At 46.2% G+C, this 20,793-nt stretch overlaps 2 protein-coding genes across 2 annotated transcripts in view; one reads left to right on the top strand and one right to left on the bottom strand.

The window, feature by feature from the left end:
• The first annotated feature begins 2,850 nt into the window (after positions 1 to 2,850).
• LOC134540794 (WD repeat-containing protein 55 homolog) overlaps positions 2,851 to 20,793 on the top strand; it is an 89,273-nt gene continuing 71,330 nt past the window's right edge. Inside the window, exon 1 of the mRNA XM_063383718.1 lies at positions 2,851 to 2,992. The gene's annotated coding sequence lies outside the window, so the exon portion shown is untranslated. The remainder of the gene's footprint in view (positions 2,993 to 20,793) is intronic.
• On the bottom strand, positions 12,618 to 20,727 carry LOC134540562 (uncharacterized). The gene is made up of 2 exons (XM_063383379.1): positions 15,115 to 20,727; positions 12,618 to 14,662 (listed from the first exon to the last, which is right to left on the bottom strand). Exons 1-2 carry the CDS (start codon positions 17,270 to 17,272, stop codon positions 14,199 to 14,201), a joined length of 2,622 nt encoding a protein of 873 aa, XP_063239449.1. The 5' UTR covers positions 17,273 to 20,727; the 3' UTR covers positions 12,618 to 14,198.

Here is a 20,793-nt window from a genome sequence, read left to right as displayed (position 1 = left end):
GGGCTTCAATCAGGATTATGTGGCCACACCTTGCTCCAAGGAGTATACAAAGGATGAGTATGATTTGAAAATGTATTTCACTTTTGCAGTAAGATAATTTAGTAAGTGAAACCATGATGCATTTCACTTCAAATATATGGTCAGATTATAAGAAGGAATAATAAACCTGCAGTCCACAATAGTATTTGTAGACTTAATTAATGATTCAATTTTTGCTATAAGCGTTTTAATTTATAAGGCTGAAAAGTAAATAGGATTGTATATAGTTATATTACAGGGTTAGCCTAAATGATTGATCGGGGTTTAAAGCACTGTTTATCGACAAGTACACAATATACAAACGTGGGTGATACATGAAAAGCTACATACACCCACCAAGTTTCTGGTACACCATACAAATGTTCCAAGTGTGCGCTCTTGGTCAGCCGGCACACATTCAGACGGTAATCCAGTTCCCTCCATACGTTCTCTGCATAGGCGTGCCTATAGGGGGGGCCAGGTGGGCCATGGCCCCCCCTAATGTAATCACTCAGATCGGCATTTTCTCTAATGCGTTCGTTAGTATTCGTATATTCCTGGCACTGTGACACAAACTGTGTTTCAGTGTTGCAGCATACTAATTAACAATATTTTTAAACATTTTATCGTTCTGGAAATACAGCCGCCTTAGTTTATTTAAAACATGAGGTCCCTTTAAATGGTCAAGCAAAAAATAAATATTTTAAGAGGTTTGTTAAAGTTCTGTTGTCTGAATTGCTGTGTTTGCATTCACTAAAAAGAAGTTCATTTCAAGGAAGATCTGGACCAAGCTATTCGAAATTCGAGGGGGGAAAATGTGTAAGTACACTTTAAACATTGTCTATGGAAAAAAAAAACATATTTTCAAGATTGTTAAAATTATACGGATATAAATATTAACTAGTAAACATATCTCGTTGATACTGCACAAAAATATCAACAAGTCAATGAGTGAATGTATTTAGGCTATTTAAAATTCTAAATTCAGCTTCTGATTAAAAAAATTAGCAGGGCCCCCCCCTAATGGAAATGTCTGGGCACACCTATGGTTCTCTGGCATGTTTCAGCTGCAGTGATGCGTTCCTTAAGTTCTTGTAGCATTGTTGGCATTGGGGGTAAATAAACTTTTGTCCTTTAACGTAACCCCACAGGAAGAAATAACATGGTGTGAAATCTGACGACCTGCGGGGCCATGTCAAAAGAGGAACATCACCCGGACCCGCGCACCCTATCCAGCAATGAGGCAACTCGCTCTTGAGAAAGGTGCAGACATTTGTGCTCCAGTGAGTTGGAGCCCCATCCTGTTGAAAGATGAAAGTCAAGGAGTCAGCAGTCAGTTGTGGCAATAAACACAACTGCAACACATCCAGGTACGCAGAACCTGTCACCGTCTTCTCGATGAAGTAAAAGGGGGCCATACACCTTTATTCTTGGATATGGCACAGAAGACAATCACGTGTGGCAAATTTCTTTACAGCTCCACGAAGACTCGTGGTAATTCAGTACCCCACACTCTCATGTTGTGACGGTTAACCTTTCCTGAAATATTGAAAATTGCCTCGTCGCTGAATATCAATGTCCCCACAAAGTCCTTCATTGTCTTCCATAGCTTGCTGCATTCAGGTACAAAATTCCAATCGGCGGGCATAATCATTTAGTCATGTTTTGTAACAGTTGCAAACAGTAGGGTTTAAAATTCACACGCCACCGCAAAACATTCCACATTGTTTTTTGCAGAATACCCAGTTCATGGCTTGCACAAGCAAATGATTTTTTAAAGCTGCGCCCAAAACTCCAATCCCCCCCCCCCCCTCCTCCCAAGTTTTCCTAACTTAATTAAAACTAAGTGCATTTGGGAAAGGTCCGGGTTAGGGGAGGGCCCTAGGTGCGTCTCAGACCGAAGCCTATACACCTGGTCATGCTGGGATCAACCATGCAGGGAGAGGGTCGCATGCATCATGTGCTAGGAGGGGAGATTGGCCAGCCATGGCAGCGATTGATGCCATGACGAACTCCCCTCACTCTTAAATCTAAGACTATAATTAGAGATAGGTTGGGCCCGGGTAAAACCTCCATAGACACTGGGGAAACCCTGGGCACAGTGATGCGGGGTGCAAATTTGCATACATTAAGTGTAGGAGAATACAGGAGACAGAGGTTTGTCTGTATGAAGAGTTGGACAGAGTAGAAAGAGTCTACCATGGGGGGGGGGGGGGGGAAATTGAACACTAGGACTCGTGGTCCGCTTTAATTTATCCCCTCTTCGGGATTTTTTGTAGCAGCAGAGTGAGTGGCTACACTGACCACTAGCTCTGCTGCCAATCAGCACCTTAAACTAAAGACTAAAGAAATAATGTCAATCGAATCAGGGCCGTGGCGCACTGATCAAGCGCATAGTCTGCACAAAACTACGTCTCACGCGCTCCCTTATAAACTGCCGCGCTCAACGATTTCCTCTCAGACACGCAGTCGTCCAGTGGCTTTTCCTTAACACAGACAGCCAGGATCATGAAACTGGCGAAACCAACGCAAAATGCTGTGGTGAGCAGACGCAAATTTTTCCATATTTACCTACGAATGCACTCTGAATGCGCGTAACAGACACTTCGCATATTCTGAAACACAAAAACTCTAACGCCACATTGCCGCCATCTTGTAGTATGTCGTCACAGGCCTGCCATCTAGCGTGGGCTTTTTTAACTTGGTGAGTATATCTATCTTAATGTATCGCTCAGCACACGACGTGACACACGCATTAAACATTTGTTTAATGTACCAGAAGCTTGGTGAGTATATGTATATTTTCATGTATCACCCATGTTTGTACGTCGTATACTTTTCGCCTTTTACTAAATATCTATGGTGTTTTCTCGTTCGTGCGCGGATCGTTAAAAATGGCTTAATTCGGCTGCCATTCGGTGTGATTCGTGTGCCCAGTGATACTACAGCCGCCTCTACAACTGCACAAATGAATGTGAGTTTTTCTATACTTTAATTCGTACAGAAACTGCCTTTTAAAAATGCTTATTATGCGCTCGCATTAAGAAAACCAACATGGGGTAGTTTTGTGTGAACCAGTGTGGCCAACTGCCGCGGCGGCCATTCCGCGGAGGTATGTCCTGCTCCCACTAACAGCCAAGTGTTTTCTACTAAATAAATACTTTTCGCGACCTGAGCTACGAACTATTAGGTTTGTTTGACTCGAGGTCTCTTTTTGACCTGTCAAATCTCGGGGCGCCCTTTTCCGGAAGCAGTATGGCGGATGGTCGTTTTATTCGCGGGGGCAAGTTGCTCTCAGGTCACTCAGGTCATGCTCTCGATGCTCCTCCTCTCGAGGAAGAGTTGCGAGGGCAAGTCGTCTGCTGGTTGTTTTGGCGCGACTTTGACGATGGAGTCAATATGTTATCATGCTACATTTGGTGATGACGGTAATATTATAATAGATGACGACATTGAAGTGGAAAAACATTACAATATAACTTATTTGGCGTCCTTTATTTAACAATCAAAAGATTTGCAATAGTTTCCTAGTACAGGTTAGCTTATGCATACCACAGGCGGTTTAAAGTCAGAAAGCAATATTTATATATTTTTTTTACCTTCATCAAGCTCTCTCATAATTTGTAGTCCAATATATGGTAAATCAATAGCTACTTCATCTTCAGATGAATCTTCATTTCCAAACAAATTTCTCACGATGTCTGCTATATTTTCCGCCATCATTGTTTTACAACAAATCGCGTTTTCTTCGTGTATTAAAAGTTACCGACTCTTTTTGCCCTCAGGTCAACTTGTTCCCAACTCTTTCAACTCCCGAGGAGCACGAGAGACCTCGAGTCAAACAAACCTACTGTGTCTAAGTACCGAAAACTTTCATTATAATTTAATTAATATCTAAATATTAACCCCTGTGTTGTTTCTTGTAGAGTTCCTGTAAACTTAATTACTAATAACAGTTCCGAACTTTTTATTTTCCTAAACTCTGGTTTCAAAATCAATTACTGCCTGTGTCCGACCAATTTATTTTTATGTTCTGTTCCTCCAAATTTTCCTGGTGCTTCGTCTGGCAGTTTATTGGTTTTTGTCGCGAAAAAATCACTGTCAAAAACAAACAAGGTTCAGTGGCATCACTGCAGGTGCGCTGCGAGCGCGCAGCCGCATTAAGGCGAGAGCCCTGCTCTGCTCCGTGCGGATAGAACAAGAACAATCCTTCAAAATCTGAGTTTTAATTTTTTCTCAAACTAATAACCGGATCAAAAGATGGAAACCAGCAGTGCACATGAGGAGGAGTTCCCATCACTGCCCAACCTGGCCGACTCACCCCTAAATAAGACACCCGTCAAAAAGCGAATAACAGCTCCGAAACGAAAAACGTTCATGCCACTGTTTTACACTGTAACGCCGACCATACCGACACATCCTCTCGCTCAGTGGCGCCCACCGAGGCTTCCCTGAAACCACAAACGGCATGTGTTAAGGTGTCTGAACTCTGCTGACTTGATGGACTTATGCCCACATCATGTCTCCCCTGTACCCTGACAACGACCACAATTACGACCTCGACAACAACCAGTGTGCCGATTTTCAATTACATATGCACCACCCCGATTAATGACAACCTACAATAACAACAACAACAACAGCAACAACAGCAACAACAAATTTCTGCCCTGATGGACCTTTCCCAATCGCCACCATCCCCTTCCTCCTCACCACATCGACATGGCCACGACGGGGTTCAGGATTCCGAAGAAGACTAGCAAATGCCGCCGAACCAACTCCACCGCATCTGACATGTGACTCCCCACCAGCAACAGGTTCGCCTCCACCCTCAGCCTGGGCGACATGGGCGACGATGCCATCCCGCCACCAACGAAACCAACACCCAAACCGAAGACCCAATGGACCCCCCTCTACCCCTTGACCAACAACATCCATCCACCCGAGCTCCCACTGCACCTCGCCCCCCCCCCCCCCTCCAACCAGACCACCACCAAAATGCCTCCCATCTCCTGCATTGTCTCCACCACCAGAAAACCCTTCCTGACTGCAGCCAAGCTGCAAAAAAAACTCACCGGCACCCTCACCATCTCCAACATCCGTGACAGAACCTCGTTCTTCACGACAAACCCACGAGACCACGACTTCCTGTACAAGAAACTCGCTGCAGCAGGCTACCAACCGTTCACCTCCCTCCGCCCCGACAAACGACAAGACAGAGTGGTCAAAAAAAGACTACCCCTCTCCACCACCCCTGACGAACTACTCCAACAGCTGCAAGATGATGGATATCCTGTATCGTCTGTGCTCCCTCTGCGAATGCCCCATGATGCCGACACCAAGCCCTTCCTGGTTGCCACCAACCACCAGGGAGAGGCCAACCAGCTCCTCGCCATCTGCAACCTTGGTGGCTGGGTTGTGAAGGTCGAGCAGTACTTCGGGTCCAGCAGAGTCCCGCAGGGCTACCGCTGCCAGACGCCTGGCCACAACTCCGTCATATGCGACCGTGCCCTCCGCTGCTTCAAGTGCGCAGGGAAGCATTGGTCATGCGACTGCACCGCCGGCCCCGAGGCGAGGAAGTGCTGCCTCTGCGGCGGCCCCCACATCGCCACCTCCCCTGACTGCCCCAATCTCATTGCATTCCAATGCCGTCACCCCCCATGCACACCCAACACCACCCCTACCACCACCACTGCTCCGCCACCAGACACCACCTCCCAGAGCACCTTCCCTGCCATGAAGGGCAACGCGTGGGCAAGACCACTCCCCATCACCCAACCCAGTGCCCCACCCAACACCACATCCAATGCCCCACCAAACACCACAACCTACTCACCACCCACCACCGACCCTGAACCCACCTCCCTCGCCGACACCATCCGAGACATCCTCAACCTTTTCCACACATACCTACCCATCATCCGCTGCACCATGACAGTCCTCTCCCACGCCCGCACCCCAGCTGCCAAAATTGAAGTCATTATACAAGCTGTCCTGTCCCTCTTTGATGACTCTAAACCCTCCCCTTAAATTCCTCATCTGGAACTCCTTATCCTTCCTTCCCAAGCTCCCTGACCTCCTATTCCTAATTAAAACCCACTCCCCAGATGCAATGTTCCTTTCCGAAACCTGGCTCACCCCCACAGACCAGCTCCACATACCAGGGTACACCGCCCACCACTCCGACCGTGACGGGAGGGGCGGTGGAGTGGCACTCCTGCTCCACTCCTGCATTTCTCACCACCACCGACACATCCACACCTCCCCTGCGACTGAGGCGGTCACCGTGTGACTATACGGTGGCCCCTATGCCCTCACCCTCGTCTCCCTCTACCTTCCCCCACAACACCCTTTCCCCACCGCAGATGTGGTTGCCCTCATCGGCTAGATGCCCACGTCGTGCTGGCTGGGGACTTCAACACCACCCCTTCTGGGGCTGCGTCACCGGACCTCCCAACTCTCCCTCCACGGCCCACCCACTCCCACCCTTTACCCAGCTCAACAGAACTGGCACTCAAGCATCATAGACTTCGCCCTCTCATCACACCTCCCCGTCATCACCGATCTCCGCACCATCACCTCTGGCACCTCAGACCACATCCCAGTCATTGGCTCTCTACACTACCTCCCCCACACTGACCCCCACCTCCCCTGATTCGACTTCCCAAAGGCTGACTGGCGAGCCTTTCGCACCACCCTCTCCCACTCTCTCAACCTAACAGTCTCCTTCAACTCCCCTGCCTACATTGACACCCACACCACCACTCTTACACAGGCCATATCGGCATCTGCCCACTCCCACATCCCCATGGCTCCCCCCCCCCCCCCCTGATTCCGCATCATCCCCTTTCCCCCACACATACGAGAGGCCATGTCCCTGAGGAACTGCTTCCGCGTGCGCTGGCAGGCCACCAGATCCCCAATCGGCAGGAGAATCTACATCCTGCTGCGGGGCTGGTGCCGTCGGTTGACAGCGGAGTGGAAAGCCCAACAGGAGACAAAGCGCCTCAGAGCACTCTCCTCCTACACTGGCTCTCTCTGGGCTTACCTCAGATGACTGAAAGCCACCCCCACTACCATCCCACCCATTACCACTCCCACAGGAGTGGCGGAAACTGCCCAAGAGAGATCTGAGGCAGTGGCCGCCTACCTCCAAACCACCTTCACACCCGCTACCAACACCTCTCTGTCCTCTGACTCCTCAGACGATGAGGCTCCCCACCTATCCCGCCACACCACACTCCACATCCTACCAGAGACTCCACTATTCCCCCTGGTCACTCCAAAGGAGCTGCAGTCCATTATCTCCCACTTCCGACTCCACGCAGCCCCGGGCTCTGACTCCATTCCGACCCCACTCCTGCGCTACCTACCTCGCAAAGCCCTAGTTCTCCTCACTAAAATCACTAATGCCATGTTTCTCCTCTGCCACTTCCCATCCTCATGGAAGAACGCCATCATCTGACCCATCTCCAAAACAAGCCAAGCCACCCACCCTCCCCTGTCCTACCGACCCATCTCCCTCCTACCCATCTTCTCCAAAGTGGCAGAGAAGGCCATACTCTAACGCCTCCTCTCCATCATCAACGACCACCACCTCCTCCCAAACCACCAGTTTGGCTTCCACCCACACCATTCCACCTCCCACACCATCGCCCGGGTGGAGCTCCTGGTGGTCCAAGGATTCTCCAGGTGGCAACACATGGGCATGGTGCTCCTGGACCTCGCCAAAGCCTTCAACTCGGTCCCACACGCCCAGTTGATTCACCGACTCTCTGCCACCAACACCCCTCCCCACCTGATCCGACTCCTCTGCTTGTTCCTGGAGGACCGCTCCTTCCAAGTCCGAGTAGAGGGCCAACTCTCCCAACCATTATCCATCCACGCCGGTGTCCCCCAAGGAGCCATCCTCAGCCCCCTTCTTTTCACCCTTCACATCGCAGACCTCACCCCTCCCCCAGGCACCTACTTGGTCCAGTATGCAGATGACACCTGCATACTGGCCTCCCCTGTCTCAGAGCAGATGCTTGGTGACCGCCTGAGCAGCGGCCTAAACTCCCTCCAGACCCAATTCCTCGTGCACGGCATCGCCCTAAACCCCACCAAAACCTCCTCCACCCTCTTCTCCTGATACCACCCAATCTTCGACCACCCACCCAGAATCCGCAATCACATCATCCCCTGGACCCCACCACTCGCTACCTTGGGGTAACCCTCGACTCCGACTTCACCTTCCTACCTCACCTAAACTCCATCCGAACAAAAACCCACACTGCCATGGGGCAACTGGCACACGTCCTCCGTCCCACATCAGGCACCTCACTCCCCAACTGCATCACCGTCTACCGCTCCCACGTCATCTCACACCTCACCTATGCCTGCCCGACCTGGGCACACTTTTCCCTCTTCAACCTCCGCCCGATCACCCGCACATTCTTCCTCGGCACGCGCCTCATCCTAGGTCTACAACGCGCCACCCTTCGTCAACACCTCCTTGATCAAACCGGCCTCCCCCACTTCCACCACATCATCTCCCACACCACACAAAATTTCATCCACAAATGCTCCTCCAACCTCAACCCACTCATCCGACTTCTTGCAGAACCCCCCTCCCATAACCCCACATCCCCGACGCCCTCTTTTCACCACTGACCACCTCCTCCTCGGCGATGCCGCCGACGAAGATGCAGCCGCCGATGATGGAGGGGCCAGCGGATAACATCGATGGCCCGCACATCTACAAGACAACACTGCGGGACAAAACATCAACACTGCCGCCCACCCCCACATGTACTGCTGACCATGAGACCCAGCCACCGATCTTCAGACCAGACCCGAGCTAAACGGGCCTGGTCACACAACCACCTCATCACCATCATCACCACCAATCTAATCAACGTCACCATGCACAAATAACCGGCCCCCAAGGACTCAATTGTTGGGAGGGACCCAGTGCAGGGTAATGTAATGTATTGTAAATATTTAATTGTTCTCTTGTAAATATGTATTAGTTGTTCCCCTCCATGTAATTGTACTTTTTATTGACTGAAAATAAATTTTTGAGCGAATTTTTTGGCGGGGTTGACCCCCTGGGGGGGGTCCCTCATTAAAAAAAAAAAAACTTGTTGATAAACAGAGTTTTAAAACCCGATTAATCATTAAGGCTATCCCTGTATGTAGGTAGGTAGGTTGGTTATAAATAGGCCTTAATTTTTAAACGATTTAGTAAAATGTATTTTTTGTGGTCATCTGATAGGTACTTAATAGTATTAATTTTTAATTTAAGAAAGAGTAAACAATATGCAAAAAAAATAATTTTGACACTCGATCCTGTTATGACGAACAATTTTCATTGCCCCTGATTTGAAAATTGTAGAAGTTATTGTCTTGAACCAATAAATAATTATAATGTATAGGTTTTAGACTGATTGAGTCGGAAATATGAGATATTACTGCAACTAAGAACCATTTTAAAATTTTATCAATACAGTTGTCGTCCCTCCGAAGGCCATAATGCCCAGCCACCACCCGCCAGTATTAAATCCCGCTAACGGAACACACCCCTAGCATATTTCACGTGAGTCAAGTGAGCCGTCGACGCCGGTGAATGCCTTCCCAGATACGTCCACATGCCAACATCACCAAACAGTTCTCATGTATCATAAATTGCTGTGATTAAGTAAGTGATTTTTAATTAGCAGAACAACACTTAATAGTGAAAGTGCGTCATGGGAAACCGCAATTAATAAACATCCGGAACATCCCTTGAGGCCTTTCGCCAATAATTAACCACAGTGTTAACCAACCTAATATACATCCCTGTTTTTACTTGCAAATAGCCACTGGAGTAGTCAACAAGTGACAGTCTCTAGCTTGACTTTTTATTTTCAAATATAATTAATCTAAATTTTGTTATGTATTATTATAGGCCTTCCGCCAACTAATTCAGACAGATGTCATTAAGATACGATTTTTCTATAAATAATAATGACTAATTATGATTATAAAGTTGGAATAATGGCACATTAGAAAGTTTGGCGCGTCATGACGCTTCCTCCCCTCCCAAGCCGGCACAAAGCGGCAGTAGAGTTTTATTCACGGGCCGGGCAGGACGTGTGATCCCGCGGGAAGACTTACACTTTTTGTGCTTCTGATTCGTCATTCTGGTAACTATTATAATTCGCTAAAACCTTTTTCCTCCTTTCCTTCCCCGCGTGCCCGTGGGCCCTTTTCCAGTGCAGGGCTTTTCCCGGCCGCTTTAATTTTTGCTCGTCGCGGAACAAAGGTTCGCGATGCAGTCATCTTACAGTACGGGCCGATTCCCGCGAACAGAACTTCACGTAATTGGTCGAGCATACGCCTGCCGACTGCAATCTTAAAGACTTTGCCATTTAATCTTATCTTCGTGGTCCCACGACTCACACAGATGAGCCCGGGCACGAATCTATCTACAGATTATCACGGTAGTGGCCGTTAATCCACCCAAACTCTTCGTCGACCCACAAAGCGATGTAGGGACCTTGTTTGCTAGTGCCGCAACGTAACATCCATGTAATACGTAATTAATTATCAGTGCGAGTGTATGTAGTGCCAACGTGTTGACGTCCCTCGGCTTCTGGTCCCTGTTTTCCCGTTGATGTAATTGTCCTGTTATGCCCGTACTGCTCTCGTCGGAGAGGTGTGGGTCCAGGCCAACGTGGCCGGGACCGGGAAATGCGGGACCTGGAGGGAGAGTGAGGTGGTGGGGAATGTTGGTAGGCTGTCGCAAGGAGAACACGGCATTGACGATTTCACGAGCCTATTTTTATTAACGTCTAAAGACCTGCCGCAGCCTGGCGGAACCGTCGCGGAACAAGTGCCCTACCGCGGCGACCCGGACTCCCTGAAGACCGTACTGTTCGCGAATACGTTTCAACACGAATCGAAAAGTTCTCAATGCAAAACTGACCCCGTTAGAGATGACTCGGCGACGAAGCGCTGTGCGTACGCGGCCTGTTACGTAATGTCCCTTAAGGCGGCGAATGTTCAGAAACCTGTAACAACACGTTCGCGTTCCAGAAACTCAGCTGGACACGTCTCCCGAAAACTCGTAAATTAAGCACGTTGCTGGTTCGCAGTGGCAGCTCAGCTGCAGCGGCAATCTGTGAACTGAACGAACGACTAGCCACGAGCGCAAGGTACGCGCCTCGCGGAGCGGTGAACACGTCTGTCTCCGCTCGAGACCAGGACACGACTGCCTCTCCCCGCCCGCCCGCGGGCCGCGGGGAGGGAGGGGAAATCGGCCGGCGTGGGAGAGGTCCCGTCCCGCGGCGCGCCAAGCTGTGGTTACATATTAACACGGCGAAACCCTTCAGAAAAGTTACAGAATTATTTATAAAGACTTAAACGAGACATTAATTAAACAGCGAATTTACACAAGAATTAATAAATAAATTAAGTTATTTACATACTTTTAAGACCCTTGATCGTTTGCAAATATATACACACAGAGATAAAGTGATAAAGTCACACAGAGAAAACCCTCACTGGCATGCTAGGGCGCACGCGGGTGCGTCCCTGGCCATCGCACTTCACAGGGGAAACACGCTACCTCAGGCCCACGTCGGTGGCCAGGTACGGCCTCTGAACCCGGGAGGCACGACGACTGTCGTCAGTGTTTTTTTGTCCAGTGTAATTGTGTAACTTGTGCCTCCATCCACACTATGTGAGATGCGAGATTAAAAAACAAGCACTTAAATACCATTTCTTTATTTCGCAAACGCCTCCTGAATAATTAGGAAACAGTCCTCTATACTGTTTAGGGCCAGTGCTTATTAGAAGTAGGGACTCCTTCCCACCATCAACAGTCGTCGATCCTAGTGGAACACGCAGGGGCAAAAACCCACGACCACCTCGATTAATCCTCAAATTAACCTGGCGCCTGCCGGAGATTTCCTTTAGAGCCACTGGAAACCACTAGAACCACCCTGGGTCTCGATCCCGAGACCGCGGGTGACGGCACAGTTTATAAATGAATTTGTTTCAACAAAGTACTTCGTATGTACCATTTTTTTTCTCGTCTCTTTACAATTGAATATTAATTAGGATTAAATTTCGTGGTTTACAATTGTAAAGAAGATGTCATTTTTCCTTAGTAATTATATGAAACACCAATAGAGCGTGTTGTGTGTTGGGGCAGAATAATGTTCCTTTGAGTAAAGCAGGCTATGATATTGTACCAAAGAGTAGGAAATGCGGAATTATTAGCATTATATCAAAAAACGATAAAATAAAATTGCACAAAATAGGTATTAAAAAACAACTCAGATGGAAGCAGATATGATTTCGAAAATAAATAATTCAGAGGTGTTTTCGGTTGATTTAGATCTATAAATTATAGTTACAATGTTTGAAATAGTCGGCAGTCGTCTCTCGGGGCGTGCGCATATCTCTCGCGGGCTGTTGGCTGGGAGTTCCCTGTGACCTATTGGGTAACCGAAGGCTGGCAGTGCGCAGGGGATTTGTGGCTGCCTGGGGGCAGCCTATCAGCACCATCTGCTACCGACTGCGTCCCGCGGGTGGCGGATACAGGATCCCACCTTGAGAGCTGCAATCTTGCTGGAGTGACTGTGAATAACCAATAACATGCCGCGGACCACTGGCCGGCCTGGTGGATTTGTTATTATGGCTATCGGGGTGGAAGGTAGCCTGTATGCTGCTCGGCGCATGGCAGGAAGCAGTTTCGTCGGCGAAGGCACCGCAGGGGAGCTCGATATGCCCTGGATGCGAAGTGTAGACGAACTGTGGACTGGAACTTGCGGAGCTGTGAACTGCTGTGCGCGCAACGGAACTGAAACGCATCGGAACTCCGTAGGAAGACTTCATGGACCTTTAGCTGGGGCTACTGTATGGTGTGGCAGTAGTAGCCTCGAGCGGCGCGACCTTCAACCGTCTCGGGGATTTTGGGCAGCGAGGTTGTGACCCTCCCCCACCCTGGCTTGAAAGGTGCACTGCTGTCGACTTAAAGAAGGAAGATGAAGATGGCACAACACCAGGCTGCCTTGCGCCCCGTGCACCCGCAGTTCGAGCCGGTCTACTGGCTCGTCTGCCCACCGTCGAGAGCACTTGTGCTCTCGGCCATCTTTCTTCACTGCTGTGGATGCCTTGGCAGCTAGGCTGGGCTGACGAGTGAAGTCGCCCGCCCCTGGGGGCGCATGCGCCCCTGGCTAATAATAACCCAGAAGTACCCAACAATTAAATGCGGGCCGCAAGGCCCAAGCACCCAACCCCTGCATGGTTGATTTTTCAGCCCCGCTCAACTCTTCTTACCTGGACCCTCTTCCCTCTTGTCCAGTAGTTACCTGCTTGCTTAATGCATGACCCGGCCCAGGGTTTTCCCTGTGTCTATGAAGGTTTCTACGTGGGTCACATTAGTTAGCTTTTAAGCTAGACGTTCAATGGGGTGTCAGCCATGGCGCCAATCGCGGCCATGGCTGGCCAGTAAACCCCAATTAGCACATGATGCACGCGCCCTTGTCCTGCATGGTTAAGAACTCGCATGGTAGAGGTTATAGGCTTCGGCCTGAGACACACTTAGGTCCTCCCCTAACTTGGACCCTTCCCTTACACACTTAGAATAATTTAGGCTAGGAAAAAAATGTTTGAAATATTCTTTAACTGTAAAGCCATTTTATGATGTAATCGATAATATTAGCATTACAGGAAATGATACTGAAAGTTAAAATATTTGTGATTCTAATAATAAACCAAAATGCTCTTCAAAATACACACGATACCTACTATTACAATAATTCAGGTTAAATAACATGGCTGCATTGTCGCCCGTTTTCATTGGCTGTAATTAACAATGACTAATTCAATTATAAACTGGTGTTATTCCGTTGCCTACGTTATTATTCAAGGCCGGGAAGGAGAGGATGTAAAACGCGAGACGATTCAGTTCCAGAGATCGCCGCTAGGTAGCTCTCTCATGTGCAGTACACGGAACCGCGCGAAACATCTGTTTAAATTACCGTTGGTCCTATAACTCATGAAATTGGTGTTTAGAACTAACTGTTATGATAAATACAATGAAGCCCTATGTTCAAATACTTCTAAAAGATAAAGCAGTCGTAAACAAAATGAATGTAACAGTTGTAACACCAAATAAAGTGTTAATTGCTACTCACCTGGAACTACGCTTACAGTTTTAAAATTTTGCGGCTCAATAGTTTTCTGTATATTTTTGATGGTTTGTCAATTTTGTCTGTCACCGAACGTGCTTCGTTGTCCAAAATAGGCTTCAGAAATTTGGTTATTATGGTATTTGCAAGCTTTTCTTGACTGCACAGTGAACACTTAAAATATTGAAGAAACTTTGGCACTAGAAACACTTTAAGCTTCTTGATGAGCTGTTTACGTCCTAAGTGTTTAAGAGTGACACAAGTAAATTTTAGTATCTTGCTCAGGAAAAAAACGAATTTTCTAGATGGGTACCACAGACCACCGCGATCTTGCATTTTAATCAATCGGAGCAACGGGCTGTCACAATCGGGAGTTGATATTTGTTCTAGGCAATAGGCACAGTTAAAATTTTCTTCTGCAACCCGTACCAAGTACCCAGCAATCATAGCTAAGGACGCGATTTGCAGCGTTACTGGAGTTTCTGCAAAACACAAAAACAAAAACAACATGAAATTACGTAACTCATTAAATTAAGGCTCGGCATCACATAACTTTTAATGTTCCATTATTGTCTTCAAAATTAGATATACATTATAGACCTTATAGATCACAAGTAGACCTACCTATGATATTAGTTTCTAACAAATAAAATATCTTCGACAAAATATTATATCTAACACTTAAAAAAAGCAGGAATGCATTAATAATTTATTTTAAAAAGTAGGTGGTATGACAAAAGGCGTCATAATTTAATAAATGTTTGCACTGTATTGGAGTGCATGTTGTCAACTACCTATAGTCGCATTTTCAAAATGTATCTTCGCATGCAATTTGAATATGCTACAATTATAGTAATGTAATAACTGGACAGCGAGTGGGGCATAGCCTTAAATTAAAATTATAATAAAAAATTTCCCGTTCAATTTATCTTACCTTCAAGATTTTCGTCAAGAATTCCTGTTGCTTCAACTGGAACATCACAAATTACTGTGTTCAGCTCACTTATTCGTTTGTGATGTGCAATTGCATCCAATGTCTTGAAAGTTTGTCTTTCTACATTTGATGTAGCTGAAGGATTTATTAAACCCGTTTTTAGCGTTGTGTCGATTGCATACATGCATGCTCTTGCGTCCATCATATCGTTGAAACCACCTTTTCTTCGCAAGTGACTGAAGAGAAGTTCGATGTCATCGCTGCTCAGGTTCCTGCTTAAAACGAAATGAAATCCAACTGATATTAAATGTTGTATACATTTTACAGTTGCCTGAGTTGTCACGACTAGAGCTTCGTATGTCTCTTCACTTAGTTTATTTTGTTTGCTGCTCGACTTTTGGATATTTTCCATGTAAGGCAGGAATGTATCTAGCAACCAAGACAGTCTGTCATCGTCAAGTTCTGTGAACACTAGTTTGTCGGTGTTTCTTGACATATATGCCTGCTTTGTGTTACAAACATCGTGAATATCGTGCCATTTTCTGACATATTCCAAAAACCGTATGGTTTCAGCAAGGCTTTCGTGGTTTTCGACTAACTCAGGTGCTATTGTAGGAAGAGTCTTCAATGCAGCTGTCAGAGGAAGGGAAAAAACATACTTGGCTCGTTGCACATTCATTTTTTCGATGTTCGAAGGGTAAACAACTTTTCTGTTCAGACATCGAACAGGTTTCACTGTACAGTGCTTCTGTGCATCGTACAATTTTTTCAAGGGCTTGCTTGAGATCATTATACCCCTGTAGAAAAAATTCTTCTGAAGAAACTGAGTGCGAATATTTTTCAAAATGTGGCTCGAGTCAAAACTCAAAAAGATTACTCTGTTTTCATCATTTGGGTGTTGTATTTCAGGTAGTAATTGGCCGCCACACACCTCCTTCATCATGCTAACATTTACCGAAGAGTTATCAGTAACTATTCGCAGAATTTCAAAACCTGTTTCTTCTACTTCTTCGATCACCTTTTTGGTTAATTTACACAGCTGAGGTCCTGTTAATTGACGAGTAAAATAAAACGCGACGGGAATTCGGATGGGAGTGGAGAGGCCGCGAAACATGAAGCACAATAGTCTGTTGGCTATTTTATCACTTACACCCATCTCCTCAATTTCTGCCTCTGAATATCCAAGGAACTGGTCAAGGTTGCGATCATAACTTACTTTTGCCTTGATCGCCATCTCATCTAATATCAGCGAACCTAACTTTTCTTCTGAGTGATTCAAATTGCTGACCTCATAAATAAGGCGTTCTTTAATTACTGAAGTTATACCAGTTTCACCACTCGCACATCCAATATAACCCCTCAACGTTTTTTCATGAGGAAGTTTCAAACAGTTCATTGATCTTATGAAACGATACCCAGCTGCTGCTTTCCTGTGCCAAAGTACACAAATTTTGAGAGTTGTTTCACCATAAACAACATGCTGTTTTCCATAGCTATCAATTTGCTCTAACAAGAATAGTGCTTTTAAGTTTCCATTTTTTCCATCTTTTTCTATTTTTTCAATTTTCTCCAGGTGTTTATTATTTTTGCCGTTATTTTCTTTTTTCAGTTCCTTAATTTGTTTCCTCAATCTACTGACAGTTTGAATGAGTCGGCCATTAGACTGTTTGACGAGTTTGTACTTGTGTTTTATGGCTGTGAGTTTAGGTCTGCATGGAAAAAACGATGATACTTGAATTCCTACTTCTTTGACTTCAATCTTATCTTCAGACAAGAATGCAAGCTCCTTGTTTTCATTTTGTATACACACTTTTTTTCGTTTAATTTGCGGGCTTACATCGGATCTAGAAGCTGGACTTCGTTTCGGTAATTTGCTCTGTTTGTGCAGAGGATACCCTTGGAACAATGTAGGGACCACATTTGGAAGTAATCTTTTTCTTGTTGTACTTATGCTGAAATCAGATGTCCTGAAGTGTAAACTACAAACTCGTGAACTCGAAGACGGAGACCAGAGAGATCCAGCTGTTTTACCCTGCCTTGAAATCGCTGTTCGCCACCTATCCTTTAGTTCAGTCTGTATAGGAAATGTATGGAAAGTCACTGTTTTATCACATTTTGAAGACTCAGACGTGCAGTTTGGCACGCAACAGTAAACCATTTCGAATGGCGGGAATTAACACACATGTGAAATTATATTTGAATATTGTACAATCGCCCTACAAGTTTCTGAATAATTATATCATATTTACAATGTCCTACATACATAATTTTGTTACTTACACATTTTCAACACCTAATATAATTTTTAAAAAACACATTTTTAATGCAAAATAACATACACAGTATACCGAACACTCGTAATACATTACAAATCGACCACACTGCGCATACAACTCCGTGTTGAATTGCCGCTTTTACTGCACATGAGAGAGACATCTAGCGGCCATTGCGTGAAACGCAGCGGCACGGATTTCGGAGCTGAAAACCCCCTCTCCTTCCCGGCCTTGAATAATAACGTAGGCAATGGTTATTCATGGTGTTACTTAAACGTGTACTCATTGGTGTCCAGGTTAAATTTATAATTTTTTTTTGTAAACCCACCTTGATGATGTCATCCTTACAAATAAAAGTTTGGCGTGGTTATCTGTAAATGTGACATAAGCAACTCTCTTGTTAACTGAGTGAATAATTGACACTGACCGCCATTAGCTAAAAATCGTACCTCATTATCTCAATTAGGTGAAAATAATTGCTGTGACAGGGAAAAATCTTACTGAGTTAGCAGTAGCTTAAGTGAGTATTTTTATATGTTGTATGCCACATTTCCATCGATTATGTTAAAATTTTATTAGAGGGTATGCTTTGGTGGGTAGTGTTGAAAGTAAAGGTAATAATTCCCAAGTACAGCTTCAGCATAAAAGATTCTAAAAATATGAAGAAAAAAAAGTACTTACTTTGTATATGCTTTCTATACTTGGCACGGATGTTTTAGTAGAATGACACTGGAATATTTAAAGTAATGGATTATCTGACATATATTGTTTCCTGGTTCAACAGGGTAGTAAATTGAAAATATTTTTTTTCGGGAGTGCGTATCAGTGAATATATTGGTTGTAAACTACGCATAGCTAAATGGGGTAAGTAATTTGGATTTCATTCTAAACAATTATTGCATATTATTAGCAAAACATGTTCATATATGAGCGTGTGGTGACTGATTTTGTTACCACGTAATTACCTATCTTAATGGAATGGTTTGTGTTTCGGGATGTTCAGTGAGTTACAATTATGTTTTTAGTGGTGGTTCTGTATTTGTGTATTCATCGGAATAATTGAAGATTGGTTTTTACTCTTTGATTTGTGATATATATTATGGTATGGGCGGTGGATTCCATAATTCGTGATATTCGCGGATTTTTACAGAGTTTCCCGACGAGCAAGAACATCTGCACTATTTTAGTTTAATTATTGTTTAATATTGTACCAGACATCCTGAGGGCGTGATCCCATATACATGCTATGGTACTTGCGTTCTGCTGGCCCGAACTTCGCGCTGGTGTACTCTACGACACGCTTCTCTCCGAGGTCGTCTACTTGGAAAAGTATGGCTTCTACCCCTAGGGCGCTGGCATCCTTCTGAATAATTAGAGGGCATTCGGGGTCAATGCGTGCCAGCATGTGACACCTAGTGAACATTCTCTTCACCTCTTCGAATGCCCGTTGGGCTTCGGTGTTCCATTGGTAGCATTTTTGCGGGGACAGCAGATCTGTGAGCGGTACAATTATTTGGGAGAAATTGATTATGTATACTCTAAACCAGTTAATTAGCCCAATGAATCGTTGTAGTTGTTTCCTCATATGTGGGGCTTCGGCGGTCGCGATATTTGCAGGTGGCCTGCCTGGTGTTGGTTCCCCTCTGCATTGACGAGGTGCCCTAGGAACTCGACTTCCTCTGTGCCCAGGTGGCACTTCGCCGGATTAACTGTTAGGTGGTGTGTGGCGAAACTGTCGAGTACGAGCGCGAGGTATCGGCAGTGGTCTTCCCATGTCTCGGAGAAGACGATTACGTCGTCTAGGTAAGCGAGGGCGAACTGGCCTAAGTACCCCTTCAAAACTCTCATCATCATGGCCTGGAATGTTGCCGGTGCACATTTTAGGCTGAAGGGCATGGTGCGATACTGAAATCGCCTGCCGTCCGGGACCGTGAAAGCTGTTTTCTCCCTATCCTGGGGTTTGATTGGTACTGGCCAGTATCCCGACTTTAGGTCGAGTGTGCTGAATACACGGGCTCTCCCGAGGTCGGCCACGGCTGTCTCTACGCTAATCTGCGGGGGTGGTGAGCTAACTGTTACGGCATTGAGCGGGCGAAAATCCATACAGAAATGCAATGTGCCACCTTTTTTGAGGCCTGTACAATGCACACATTGTACGGACTATTTGAAGGTTCGATTACTCCACTGTGCAACATCTCTGTGACCTGTTCGTGTATGATTCGCTGCTCTTTGAAACCATAACCTCATGGTGCCTCATAAATAGGTTGGTCTGTGGTGGTTGATATGGAGTGTTCCGCTACTGTTGTGCGCCATAAGAGCTCGGTGGTGGTGAAAACCTCCCATTCGTGGAGGATTTTGTTAATTGTGTCATTGAATTTTGGGGGTACGTTGTGACGTAGGTCATTGAGGGTCACGGTCGTGCCTGTCGGCATGGTTGCTCGGCCCACTGCGTACACCGCGAACCTCTCGGTTCGTACTAAATTGATTTTGGCAGGGCCCATCTCCAGCACGGCATCATGCTCAGCCAGCCAGGGTTGCCCCAGCACAAGTTCCTCTCCCAAATCTATGACGACAGCAGTCACTTTAGTAGTCAATTCCCTTAGGCTCACCTTGATATCCGCGTATCCCAACATCTGGCTGGCATGGGTGGTGGTCGCCAGTCGAAGATCGCTATGGTGTGGGTGGAGGGTGCCAGGAGGCACTAGCGATGGGTGTGTAAACACCTGGTTCGCTCTGGTGTCGACGAGAGCGATAGCTGGACGGCCATTGACTTCGACAGGTATGCGGAACATTTGGTCGGGTGGTTGCGACAGTTTCCCTAGACTTGGTGGTTGTTGACATCGCTGTGTTGCATTGTCGTGCGTTGGCGAGGCTGTTGTCATGTGGCACTCTGTTGGTCGTGCGCCGTTGTTTGGGCCGTCGTTGTAAGTGGCCTCGCTATTATCAAACTATCCACATAAAAATGAACGATAATAATAACCTCAGTTGCTCAAATCGATAACTCTTTTCCACGCGAATAAATAAAACATAGATTCTTTAAATAAAATACAAGAAATATGGCTGTATCCATCGTCAGCCGTTACGAAAACAGGAGTAGACAAACACAAGCAGCATTACGAGAATTTTGTAGCATCACTGCTGCCTTATTTCTACCTCTGGCCGTCACCCCTTCTGGCCATTACAACTAGCTTATAGTACGCTCCGCTACGCACCTGTCTTCCCCCTTTGAAGTTTTCCCATTCGACAGCTGGCGCATGTGTTGGAGTGATGTCTCCTGCTCTACCGGTTCCCTTACTACATACCTTACTATTTTCCTCATGCAGTCGGAATTTTCCTGATGCTCGAAAATTGTTGCCCCCTCAGTAAAGAAGTTCATTTAAAAACCATATTTTTCGTTAAAACAATT

The sequence above is a fragment of the Bacillus rossius genome, chromosome 17 (assembly GCF_032445375.1).
Source record: "Bacillus rossius redtenbacheri isolate Brsri chromosome 17, Brsri_v3, whole genome shotgun sequence".
Taxonomy (NCBI): domain Eukaryota; kingdom Metazoa; phylum Arthropoda; class Insecta; order Phasmatodea; family Bacillidae; genus Bacillus; species Bacillus rossius.
Note: the sequence above shows the minus strand (reverse complement) of the source record. Positions and strands in the feature narration are given on the sequence as shown.

What these genes read in the sequence shown, in the direction of transcription:
- LOC134540562 (XM_063383379.1), bottom strand. Translation starts at nt 17,272, where the DNA reads ATGGTTTACTGTTGCGTGCCAAACTGCACGTCTGAGTCTTCAAAATGT. An exon ending in TCTTGACGAAAATCTTGAAG is followed by an intron (nt 14,663 to 15,114) that starts GTAAGATAAATT and finishes TGTGTTTTGCAG; the next exon opens with AAACTCCAGTAACGCTGCAA.